Source organism: Panulirus ornatus, chromosome 27, assembly GCF_036320965.1.
Source record: "Panulirus ornatus isolate Po-2019 chromosome 27, ASM3632096v1, whole genome shotgun sequence".
NCBI lineage: Eukaryota > Metazoa > Arthropoda > Malacostraca > Decapoda > Palinuridae > Panulirus > Panulirus ornatus.
Genome location: NC_092250.1, coordinates 515,547 through 529,017, shown reverse-complemented (window position 1 = coordinate 529,017; position 13,471 = coordinate 515,547). Strand labels below are relative to the sequence as shown.

The 13,471-nt window shown below is 36.7% G+C and overlaps 1 protein-coding gene across 1 annotated transcript in view; it reads right to left on the bottom strand.

Annotated features, from left to right (window-relative positions):
- LOC139757510 (short transient receptor potential channel 4-associated protein-like) overlaps nt 1–13,471 on the bottom strand; it is a 67,133-nt gene that overhangs the window by 29,055 nt on the left and 24,607 nt on the right. Inside the window, exons 8-13 of the mRNA XM_071678021.1 lie at nt 11,272–11,409; nt 8,628–8,835; nt 8,204–8,324; nt 5,321–5,682; nt 3,626–3,716; nt 2,101–2,247 (exon numbers count right to left, since the gene is read on the bottom strand). Coding sequence (XP_071534122.1) covers nt 2,101–2,247; nt 3,626–3,716; nt 5,321–5,682; nt 8,204–8,324; nt 8,628–8,835; nt 11,272–11,409 — 1,067 coding nt within the window. The remainder of the gene's footprint in view (nt 1–2,100; nt 2,248–3,625; nt 3,717–5,320; nt 5,683–8,203; nt 8,325–8,627; nt 8,836–11,271; nt 11,410–13,471) is intronic.

Genomic DNA, 13,471 nt, shown 5'->3' with positions numbered 1-13,471 from the left:
TACAAAAAATTATTACATGACAGCTAGAGACTGTGAACGAATGTGGTCTTTGATGTCTTTTCCTAGCGCTACCTTGTGCACATGAGGGGGAAGGGGGTTGTTATTTCATGTGTGGCAGGGTGGCGATGGGAACGAATAAAGGCAGACAGTATGAATTATGTACATGTGTATATATGTATATGTCTGTGTGTGTATATATATGTATACGTTGAGATGTATAGGTATGCATATTTGCATGTGTGGACGTGTATTTATATTCATGGGTATGTGGGTGGGTTGGGCCATTTCTTTTGTCTGTTTCCTTGCGCTACCTCGCTAACGCGGGAGACAGCGACAAAGCAAAATGAATAAATAAATATAAATAAAAAACAAAATAAACAAGAAAGATCACAGCTAGTGCTCATGAAGATGGGTTAAGAGGGTCCATTGTAGGACAATGAAACAAATAAGTGATAAGAATAAAAGCAAAGAGAAAAAATTTTGTCATACATAATGAAGGGAGGAGATCATGAAAATATTCTAGGGCTAAGAAGAAACAAAGGGTATTAACAAAGATCTGGAGACATTAATGAAACTGAGGGACACAGATATGTTCAAAATGAAGATATATGCTCTGTCAGACACAAAATCATTAGGGAAAATATAGAGTGTATGATGATCTATTTAAGGTGGAGAGTATTCAAACTGAATGCAAGAGAGTGATCATAAATTTTAGAAAGAACTCGAGACATGGAGGAGGAGGTATCATTATTGCTGGATTTACCCAACAAATGGGCTTGACTAAGTTCACACGGTGCAGAAAGACATGAATAAGTTACTTTTGAAATTGATGAAGAAAATTTTCCATTAAAACAAGAGGAGTTTGGAGGAGATGAGATTATGATAAAAGAGTTACTGGAGGCAACTAACACAACAAAGAAAGAATACTATCTATTCATAACATAGATAAGTAGATGAAAACTTAATGGAAATTTGAACATATTAGTCATGAGATAGCTAATGCTATTACAGTGCCTACACAAAGAGGTCGAAAAGGAAAAGAAATAGAAACTGAAGGAAATGTTAGAGATTTGTGAGTAATTATCCATAAAAAAACTGAATTCAATTAACATACTGAAAAGATAGTGCTTTCAAGCCAAATAATAAAAGGAATGATATTGCGAACATTTGCAACAAAAGACACACTTAATGAAGAAAATCTTTAATGTGTATATAAGAGGTAAACTCAAATAGTGCTGTTTTGTAAGGTAACCAGTAAAACAAAATGAGTTAAACATGAAAACATGGAAACATTTCACATGGCATGAAGCACATGAATTACCATGAAAGACTAAAAGACCTATATCTTTACTGTCATGAACAATGAAGGGAGACATAGATAATAATGAATGCCTGACAACAAACAAACAGAGGGAACAAACAATGATGTTCTGATCCTGAATGCGACCTGACAAGTATAGTGGAGAATCACGATTTCACCACCTCTTCTCTCTTCAGCAAACAACTCTCCCTGATTACATGTATTTCAATACTTTTTACATCTGAACCTGTATACACTGTAATGCTACTGTCACTGGGAAACATGACAAGGGAATTAAATAAAACCATGCATTACATGACCTTACTTGGATAATGCAAATAGTGATCATGACATCTGTCATTATTTGAGTGCAGAAATAACAAATGGAAGAGAAATGTGCACTTCATTAAAATCAAATTCATGTACAAAGCCTATGTAGCAGTTGCTAAGCTAATATGTTTTAAATCACTGCTGCAATAAAGTTACAGTACTGTTGTATCGATGCAGCATTGCTAATACATACTATTTACATATAATACTCACATGCTACATCAATTAATATTTTGCTAATGCAGTGCTTCTAAATGCAATGAAAACTGACCGAGTGCTGCGCACTGCTAATTGTTAAAAAAAAGAAAATGTAGCCATTGTGTCCACACCAAAGACAGGATCCCTACTCTCAATGCCAGTCTTTAATCATCTGTAACATAAAGGAAAGTATAAGGCAGGCTACTTAAGTCTTCTTCCCTAAGCCCACTACCCACTACAGGCTTTATAACATATAAAGACATTCTACTTACTTTTGCTTCTGTGGATATTATGTTGTCCAATTTGCGATATGCTTCTACATTAAACTTAAGCAACTCCCCTAGGAGGTCAAAGGTAGACTGCAGCACTTCTTTCTGACTTGGTCCTGGATCACACTGTAGTAATGACCCTGCAAGATGCTGAAAAGAAATGTTCTCTTAATTCTGAAGTCTCTTAAAATTTACTACACAGACCTGCATTCACTTTCTCATTCCACCTCTTACCCAAATTCTACATTCATAGGTAGTGCCTGTAAAAACGTTCTGCAGCAAAAGCATCCACTGAAATCTATTATGTCAACTACCTCATCAATTCAATGATGCTTATTACAGGTATAACATTCCTAGTCATTTTCATATCTGAACATCTTTACATTTAAACGATCTAAGCTATCTGTTAACTCATCAATTCAATGATGGTTACTGCAGGCATAATATACGAAGTCATTTTCATGGTCCAAGTCCAAGGCATACTGCCTAGTTTCTACCTTCATCTATTTTCCCCTTATTTGCTCTTACCAATATTATGACTGACTAACACTTATAAGATCAAACGTTATTATAATAATTTTCATTACTAATGTACACAAAATGTCCCTCTCTGTCAACAAGAAGGGAAGCTTTTTCTCTCTAGCATGGTGAAATATTTAATAAAATGTGATGACAAAGCCATTAAAGAATTTGAAATAAAAGAAAGTGACAAAATCATAACAGGCCAAATTCAAGAAAACAGAACTACAATCAGATGGAATTCCAGCTATTTTTCTTGAAAAAATGAGACAATAACAAAACTAAAGAGATTACTGATGAAACAATGCCTAGATCAAAAAAGTATAGCAGATATTCATAAATTGGCACATGCAACACCATTAAACAAAGGAAAACTTAAACTAATACATGTCATACCAATAACAACATTACAATCCAGTTTCATCAATCATGAAAATGTCTGGTAGCAGTAAAGATGGCTTATCATTTCTAAGTTCACCCACATTCCTTCATATATCTCATCAATAACAGTAAACTTGAAGAAGAAGAAGAAGAAGAAGAAAAGATAATGTTCTTCATAGTCATAATTTTCATACAAACACCAAATAATATACATTTCACAGGAGTATGGTTGTTGCATTTTCTTTTACAAGGTTAAGATCAACTGGTTCTTAATGCCTGTTGTTTGGCATGAAGGATATTGTGTTAAGGTAGACATTTTTTTTGCAAAAGTTCAGCACTGACTGAACGAGAACATAATTTGTAATTCTTAAAACCTGTTGAGTAAATAAATTTTTCTGCTGAAAAGAGCATACTCCTCTCTGTACTATATCAACAAAGCATCCAATACAAGTAGAAATCAAGAAAATGCAATCTTTATCAATGTTATAACTACAAATTCAACTACCTGTATGAACACTACTCTTAAAAGAATCTCTTCATCCCCTTTACAACCACTCACTGAAATGGCAAAATCTTTAAAAGTATCACAGGGAAAATTAAAGCTACAACAAAATTATGCATTCATTACCTTCAAAAGACCTCTTCGAAGCAAGAATACTTGATCTGCATATGGGTTGGCACTCCGAAGATAACTCTCTATGGCTCTTGAGAACCAAAACCTGTAGAAAATTAAAACATAAGTTGGCAGCAAGACAAAGAAGTGCATGGAAAGGGACAAAAGAGTAGGGCATCTTCATTCACATGAAATCCAGTGAGCTGTAGTCTGGAAAACTAAGCATGGTACCCCTAAATATCTATGAAAAGTGGATATTTCTACATAAAACATCGTGAAAAAATTTGTTTACAGTGCATATGTAAAATTTTTCATTTCTGCATCATTTATAAAAACAAAACTATTCAATTATACAGTCTATAAATTTCAAAACAAAGCTTAAATATAGATATGAGGATAAAGACAGTGAACACAATTTCACTCATCTGGGGTCCAACATCCTGGAGTCTCCTTCAGGATACTAACCCTTAGTACTAAACTTTCATAATTCCATCGACAAAATGCAATCTACCTGAGAAAGAAATACCAGTTTTCTTACCAAAATGATCCTGAAAACTTTAAAATTTCTTTTAAGATTTTATGAAAAAAATTTCCACAAGAAATCTTGTAGAAAAACATCCATAATGAAAGGTGTGTATACACCCATCCCCAGTTTACAAAATATCACAAATATGATTAAAGAGAAATGATCCACTGACTCAGTTTGCAACCAAAAACATCTGCATTCAAAAATATTCTGAAGAATTTTTCAAAGATTTTTTTCAAAGCTGTATAATAACCCTTCTAACATAAGTAAGACATTCCCAACATCTAGCAGTTAAATCAGTAACATAAAAACAAAAAATATGTCTGTCTTAATGTAAAACTGGATGCATTAATGCAACATGAATTTACTTCGCTATTACCCTACATAATTCCTAGACACAGCATCACATTATCCAAACTTTAGGGATTAACCCTTTAGCAGATGGATATCAAAAGAGGGATTGCTGATTGAAGGGTATGGGATATTGTGTTGTCATAAATAATACTAACAGGTAGAAACAGTAACACTTTTGGATCCCTATTACTCATGATGACACAATAAAAGTAGGTAGTGTATGGTAGGTAGCCAATGACCAGGAAAGCATGTTATCAGTACTACCCACCTGGGTAATAGGAGGGTTAGTGACATCTGTGTAGTGAGCCAGCACTTCAGTGGTTGTCAAGCTGTACTCCTCTGACCCAGATAGCTGTCTTATTGTTCTGCCTTACACACATGTGAACTACTGGCATTCTGTCAACAAACATACAATCTCTCCTTGTCACATACAACACTTGACAGCACTTAACTCACACAACTCATTTTTTGTAACTCTAAATTTTCCTGTGGTGAGTACTATGTGCTAGTCCTGCCTTTTGGTAAAATGGTAGGAACAATAAACAGAAGTAGTATGTATGAGTATTAGGTAAAAACATTACGTAGGAGTAGTGGGTACGAAACATTGGGCACGAGCACTAGGGAGTAGTAGTCAGTAAGAACATTAGGTCGGAACCTCTGCAAACACTGTGCTAGACTTGTCCTCTAAAGCTAAGAAGTGGCCCTGGAGTTCACTAGTTATGGACACTCTACTGCCCTGGCCACCCACTTGAGTTCCAGATGGGAGCAGGCATCAGAGATATAGATAGTTGGATAGATAGACACACTAAATACAATACAGTACGGCATACCTAAAGGTGGATCCAGTAGTTTCTTTTTTCAGGGCTTCAACAATCTTGGAGAGCAATCCTTGGGAACCAGAACACATCTGCTCTGTCGGGTACTCCATTGGCACGTGAGCTGATAAACCTGATCCACCAAGTGGTTCTACTTTTATAACATTTGAAGATTCTCTACCAAGTATACTGTCCTCTTGCAGAACACTTGTCGGGGAGCTGCTCTCTTGTGAAGTACATCCGTTACTGTCAGAATCTTGACTGGTAGTCAGATCCATGGATGTTGCCGTGGTCGGGCTGGGAGTGTCCTCGAGAAGCACCTTTGCAGCACTAATACTACACACTTCACGGTATTCTGAAGGAGTCAGCATTAAGTACTGCAAAGAGATTAGTCATTCTTAGGTACACACAAAAAGTTATGAGAAAATAACTCTCTGAATATCTGAAAACGAGAAGAGTTACTCACCTAAGTAGTCCATCATCTGTGGCTCATCACAAACAACTGTTTAATATGAAAACAATAAACTATGGGAAGAGACTAACTGGCTCTAGTAATCAAGCAAATTGGGTGACTGTATCTAAAAAGATGTCACAAGCAAGATTTCACTTCCTATGAGCAACTAATTTTCCAGTGATTTAAAATCTTATGCTCAATATCTACACCAGCTCAGTTCAATACTCGTCACAAACTCTTAAATAAAAATCATTGAATTATCTTTAAATCATCAAAAGAAATTGGGGTTGATCAGGTGCATAAAACCATATAAAACACAAATAAATCTAAACTCAACCAATCTAAGCGTAAAAATTTACAATCATGAGAACTTCCACAATATCTTATTAAGAATACTCAAGACCTTGCCTCCAAACATCCCTCGATACACCTAAAACCTTTGCTTCCTCACCTACCCTATGACTCACTTCAGTTCCCATGGTTCCATTCTCTGCCACATCCATTCCCAGGTATCTAGAACGATTCACTATCTCCAAGCTCTCTTCATTCAAACTCACACTCTGAATAACCTTATTCTTTTCAATGGTACACCCTACTTTTAATCATATTTACTCTCAACTTTTTCCTTTCGTGCTCTCTCCCAAACTCAGACACCAGCTTCGACAGTTTCTCACTCAAATCTGCCAACGACCCTGTATCATCAGCAAACACCCCCTTTCACCACCACCACCACAACCACTGCCACCCTCAGGAGACTACATACCTGTTCTTTTCTCCTGCACCCTTCTATTCACCTCCCAAACCACCTCATCCATATAAAGATTAAACAGCCATGAAGACATCACACACCCATGACACAGACCCACCTTCAACTGGAACCACTCACCCTCCTCTCTACCCTCTCTTGATAGAAACTCCACACTGCTTCTTTTAGCTTTCCTCCCACAAAGCATCTCTATCAACTCTATTATGTGCTTTCTTCAAATCCATAAATACCACATAAAAATCCTTCTGTTTTTCTAATAATCTCTCACAAGCATTCTTCAAAGCAAACTCCAAGTCCACACATCCTTTACCACTCCTGAAAAAACACTGTTCCTCCCTAGTCTGATGATCTGTGCATGCCACCACCCTCTTAAATACCACTCATCGAGACAGCTTATCAGGTGCACTTAAAAAACCTATCATCTCTGTAATTTGAATATTCATCTTTGTCATCCTTGCCTTTATACACTGGTATTATACATACACTCTGCTAATCTTCAGGAACTTCACCATGATCCATCCTTACAATGAAAATCCTAACTAAACAATCAACGATGCAGTCACCCTCTTTCCTAAGAAATTCAGTTGCCACATTTCATCTTATGCAAGGCTTCCACCACCTCTTCGTTTCTCACCAAACCACATTCTATGACTATCTATCTATATCTGTGATGCCTGTTTCTAATTGCAACTCCCTCAAGGGGGTGGCTTGGCAACAGAATCTCCGTAACTACTGAACTCTAGTGCCGCTTCTTAGCCCCGCGTGCTTCACCCTTGACAGGCCACTGGCAGAGGGCAACTCTAGCACAGTGTTTGCAGAGACTCCTACCTAATGTTTCCATTGACTACATCTACCTAATGCTCCTGCATACATGCTTCTATCTGCTACTGCTATCTATTGCAGTGTGTAGAGTGCTCACTGCAGGAAAATCTAGAGTTACGAAGAATGAGCTATGTGAGTTGTCAAGTGCTGTGTATGATACGGTGAGGCAGAAAGAAAAGAATCTACCTGGGTCACAGGAGTGTATTCTGACAACCACAGAAGTGCTGGTTCACTACGTAGCAATCATTAACCCTCCCAATACCTAGGCGGGTAGTACTGGTAATATACCTCCCTGGTCATTGGCTGCCTACCAACTACCACAGGCCAAAATGTTCAGTATGTACATAAGAAACTAAAAAGCAGAGATATATAAGCTTCAGACAATCATAACATTTTACATGCAGAACTGGGGGATTTGAAAAATTTCATGACCTTGAAAGATTAAAGAATCACAGTTATAACAAATACACAGGAACTAAATGCCTCACATATGGGAAGAAATATAGGAAATATACTGTCAAGGATACCTGGGCATATATTGGAAAAACAACAAACAAAAATACATAAGAGCCCTACAAGAAAGTGAGAGACTTTTCTACATACTGAGTAAACATCAAAACATTTGGAAAAAAATGGATGGAGCCATAAAAAGTACCGGACCAACAAAAAGAACTGATAACTATGGACAAGTCATAAAGGGAAATAAGGGCAGCACTGCAAGTCAAGTAAAATGCACACTGAGAATTAAATGCTCTCCCTGCCACAGGTAAAATCTTGTAATTGGTACTCATTGGCAAGTGGAGATATTTTCCTCAAAATATTTTCAAACAAAGCACTATAGAAAAGTGTAACTTACTCTGTACTCTGACTGGTCACAGAAGCTGTGAACTAATCTCAGGAACTGGATCTTAAGTGCTACTTCTGGACTGCACTCGCATGAACTTAAGTGACCAGGCACTCTAATTCGCTCTTGGTACCTGAGTGAAAAATAGACACCTCATCAATCTTCCCACAGACAGACCAAAATTTCCTGTAAAAAAGTGTTTTTATGTGTGCTATGGAGACTTTTGCTTACAAAAGGATGGGTGTGTGTGTCAACAAAAAATTATAGGAAATTCCAAAATGGGATCGAATTAAATGTAGTGAACGTAATGGCAAAAACAAAGAAATGCTTAATGCAACTGTTCATGATCAAACACTTTAAGGAAACATTTCATTTATGAAGCTGCAATGAGGTACTTCCAATAGATCTGCTGAAAAAGCATACACCCTTTACTTACGTTTCACATTTCCATATAAAAAGATCAAAAAGGTGAGAAAGGCGAGGAATTAACCGTAGTTTTGCTAATTGTGCCTGAACTTCTTTTCGTTGTTTACCAAGAAGTAGAAGTCCTAGGACATAGACACTCTCTACCCGTTGTAGCATTGGACTTGTTAGAGCTTCTAATTGGCTTGCAATTGCCTGTGGTTGTATTCTCTCCATCAACTCTGCAAAGAAAAATTTATTGATAACGAAAACTATGCATGTTTCACTTGAGAATGCTTTAAATTTAGTAATGTCATTTATGCGAATGTCAAAAAAGTGACTTACAACCAAATGGAAAAAATTTAATAAGTTACTAATGTGTATTCCATCAGAGTATACATGTCAATTACACTTCTAAAGGACACAACACGAAAGAGATTCTTTTATCATTCATTAATTTACTGTGAAATAAAAATCTTAAGAGTTTCTTTTGGGGTTGTCATGCTACTTATAATGTATTTTCTTTTCTAATCATACAAAACCTACTTACTGTTCCTTACTATTCAATTTCAACCAATGCTATTAGCATAGGAGCCGCTACCTACATCATAAACAGCATGGCGAAAGGCAATGACACAGCCTTCCCAAACTCTCCAACAACAATAAAATCAAGCATCAGAAACCCAAAACTATCGTTCATGATGCAGCCAACTTATCATAATCTTCCTTTAACCTTTCTATTCCTCATGGAAATTGTAAATCTTGCATATTTTCTACATAAAGTTCCTCTTCTTCTGTCTCTAAGCTTCATATCCTGCTATGAAATATAATCCTATGTGCAACTGTTTAATACTGGTCAAATCAATACTATTCCTTAAAATACCTGCTAAATAAATACTACTCCATAAAATACCTGCCATGTCCCTCATTTACAGACGAGTGGCATCTATACTATCTTTCTTCAAAACTTCAATTATTGTTCCATTCCTATCATCATTATCTCTTCACCCACTTCCTCTTGCTGGATGAGGTACATAAAAATCCTCTTAAATCCTCAATTCATGCCTGATGTATGAAAAAAGTCTTCTCACCCTTATATATATATCTCTCACCCTCCTGTATGCTCAGGCCCCGATTGCTCAAAATTTTTTTCACTCCATCCTTCCACCTCTTCTGCAATGCTTTCACTACCTCCTCTCTCTTAACTAAACCATTCTCCCTGACCCTCTCACTTCACACACCACCCAAACCAAAACACCCTATATCTGCCACTCTATCATCAAACACATTCAACAAACCTTCAAAATACTCACTTCATCACTACCTGCTATTACCTCTCCACTTGCCCCCTGTGTATCGTGGAAGGCAACTACAAGGGGTGGGAACGGGGGGCTAGAAATCTCACCTTATTCCCCTATAATTGCTACATGCATTCTAAGCACTTTTTCCTTTAACTAAAGAAACAATAATAGCTTTCACCCAATCATCAGGCACAACCTTGTTTCGATGCTAAATTACATATAAAATGCATCCACTCTATCAAACTTTCTCCTCCATACTTAAGCACTGCAGCAGTAATCTCATCCACCCCAGGTTCCTTATTATTGCCCTTTTTACTGCTCCTCTTACTATAGGCCCTTGTACTTGTATCCTTTTCCTTCCACCCTCCACACACATGCATGTAACAACTGCTGCCTTACCTTTTCCCACATTCACCAGTTCTTCAAAATACCTTTCCCATCTACCTTTCACTCCTTCCTTTTGTTTCAGCAACTCCCCTAACTTATTTCTCACATTAACATTTCCACTCTTACATCCATCTCTTTCCTTTTTCATCACCTTCCAGTGCAACTTCTTATATCCCATAAACTTTTTTTTCAACTTTCTTCCAAAATCTTTATCTATTCCTTCTTTGCTTTCCTGTATCAGCTTCTTAAAACTCCACTTTCATATCTCATATTCTTCCCTCCTCCTTTGTTGAACTTCCACTGGTACATTCCTTTTGTGCAATCAATCATATAATTTTGTCTTCTCCTCAATAGCACTTCTAACCTCATCCATCCACCAAGCATTTCTGTTTTTATTCCTGTATCTCACAACCTTGTATCCACCTACTAATTCTACAGCTTTTGACAGTCTTCCTCTAAACATTCTTAACTCCTCATCCACACATGACTGTATGCCTACACTTACTACACTTCCATCTAAACTTTTGGTTACCCTTCTTTCATACTCCTTGTGTTCTTTCTGATTCATCTTCCCCTTTGCCAACATTTTTACCACTCCATTCTTCTTTACACCAAACCTCTACTTCTCCCTGATTCTCATACCCGCAAGAACCGCGAAATGGCAAGAGTCTCCTCAGAATCCTCTCACAACTCTCGCATCTTGCACAGCCTTTCTTACCCTTTCATCCAATGCCACATAGTCAGGAATAAACAACAGCCTTTCTTGCAAGGGAAACATATACTGCCACTCTGAGTTTCCAGTCTATTCCTGGCCATGTATAGTTTTGGGTGAGAATCATACTGGAATTATCCTAGTTGATAACAATACCCACTTTTTGAAAGGTATTCAGGACTCTCGCAACCACTGTCTAGAACTTGTCTGACACAGATTACTCAATAAACTTCATCTAGTGGTACTTATGACTTAAAATTTATTCAGACTTTACATACCTGATACATGGAGGGTTGCATTTGTAGATAAAGGTGCTAAAAGATTCTCATGTTCACTGAGAACATCTGACATGGTGTCCTCAATGAGTTGCATCCAGTGATCAACTTCCATAGTATGACCTTGGTATCGTGGCTCATCTAAGAAGAAAGTACCATCAGTACAAAAAATATGAAAAAAGGGAAGAAATGTATGGAATAATGTTGAAACATACACAACAATGTCTAGAGAAAATGCATATATTGCTTTATACCTGACATCATGTGAGGTCAGTCCACACTTCCAGCTTTAACGTAGGTAAAATATTGAAACTCCATGTTACTAGAAATCAGAAACTCCCAAAATTGGTGGTCCATTGTATTCAAAATTACTCACTCTAATACGAAATCATTTTCAAGTGTAGTTTTTGGATAAGACCTTAAAATAATCTTTTTTGTGCACTATGCTACAGCCCTCCCATCTGCAACTTACTCAGTGATGTTTCAGTTGTTTCTGTTGTTCCAATAGTTTCGAGTTCTGACCACATCAATGAGGGTTGTGAGAGTTCTTTGAACATTTTCTACTTCAGAACTTTCACCTGGTTCAAAATGTGATTTTTTTCAAACATCATTGTGATTTGGAAATCTAAAAGTTTATCATTATGATGCCACCATTATCTTTAAAAAACTGTAATACAATGTCATCCTCCCATAAAGAAATGGTTGCTTTATTGTCTTCACTAAAATCAAGGTTATCTATCTATCTATTTACTATCTTGTGCTTCCTTTCCCATCTATGCATTTTCCAGGGCATTACACATGACTGCTAGAGAAAGCATTTGGCCTTAATCGTCTGGTCCTGGTGCTACCTCAATAAAGCAGGAGAATCAATTCTGTGGACCTGGAATTTCCAGCCCAAATCTAAGGGCTGGCAAAAGAGTAAGAATGTCCGATTCCCAGGGGAAGATTTCCTACCCTGCTATAACAATTCTAGGAAATATCAAGCCTACTTTCAATACTATATTGATGTCTGTTGGTGTCCTATATTTAGTACTATTTCATTATCTTATTTTTCACTCAACAAGAGAGTTTAAACATTCCTCTGTCAAATATCATGGGCAAATCAAAGGCCCACTGGAAGATGACTGATACTTGTGTGTAGCATTTCAGTGTCTTCCAGAGATGAGATTTTCATGTTTCTTCACATACTATCTGCTAATGATGATTTGAAGCTATAGCTTGTGTTTACTAAGCCTCTGCCAAGTTTAGCAATGAAAAATACCATAGGTGCAGGTACTGTTGCCTAGAAGAGAAAAAGAGCTTTACCAAGAAGGCATAAATTTTTCCCTCGTTTCAAGTATTTCAATTGATCAATCATTTGCATTTTGTGCATTCTTTAAGCTCTGACTTAGTGATCACAAGCGAATTTTTTTTTTATAAAGCACGCAAGTATTACATAAGCATTTTGTCTATTCTATAGTTCCTCTACGAGTTTATTGTATAAAATAAGTTACAAATAGGTGTAACAGCCCAGCCCTAAATGCATTATCCTATGGACTCTGTAAACTGATTTGGTAAAGAAAGTTTGATTACTTTTTATGATTTTCTAAAACTGATATGTAATGTTAAACAGTGCATGACATGACTATACAGTCTGGTCAACTGCAAATGTAAGTTAAATGAAGACTGGGAAAGTATGGGCTCTCTGGATTTACAACTTGAATACAAAACTCAAAAAGTGCTTTTAGTCTACCATCAAAACCCTATCAAAAGCATGTACAATTAATGCCCACAAAGGTTAATCACAATCATTAAGTCAATACAAAAGGCTTTCTCCACTCCCGTTCTCATATACACCCTATTATGTGAATATGATTGTTGTCCTTGTTGGCTACAGCTCCTTAAACCCATAATTAAATGTCCATCACCAAAAGCTACATCAGTCTTACTTATTCAGATACATGATTCAGCCAAGCCATTCTGAAATTTCTCCTCAGCTCTTCCTTTTGATCATCCACTAATGCACTTCCCATAATAAACAGTAATATTCTAATTGAAAATCTACACCAAATAACTTAGATATGATATACCATGCACAGTTTCTCATTACCATACATACACACAGATATACTTTCCTTTATTCTTTTCCCTTAGATGTTCAACAGTCTCTCTCTCACAATATAATCAAATTATCACTCCTCTCTTTTTTATCCTTCACTCTATT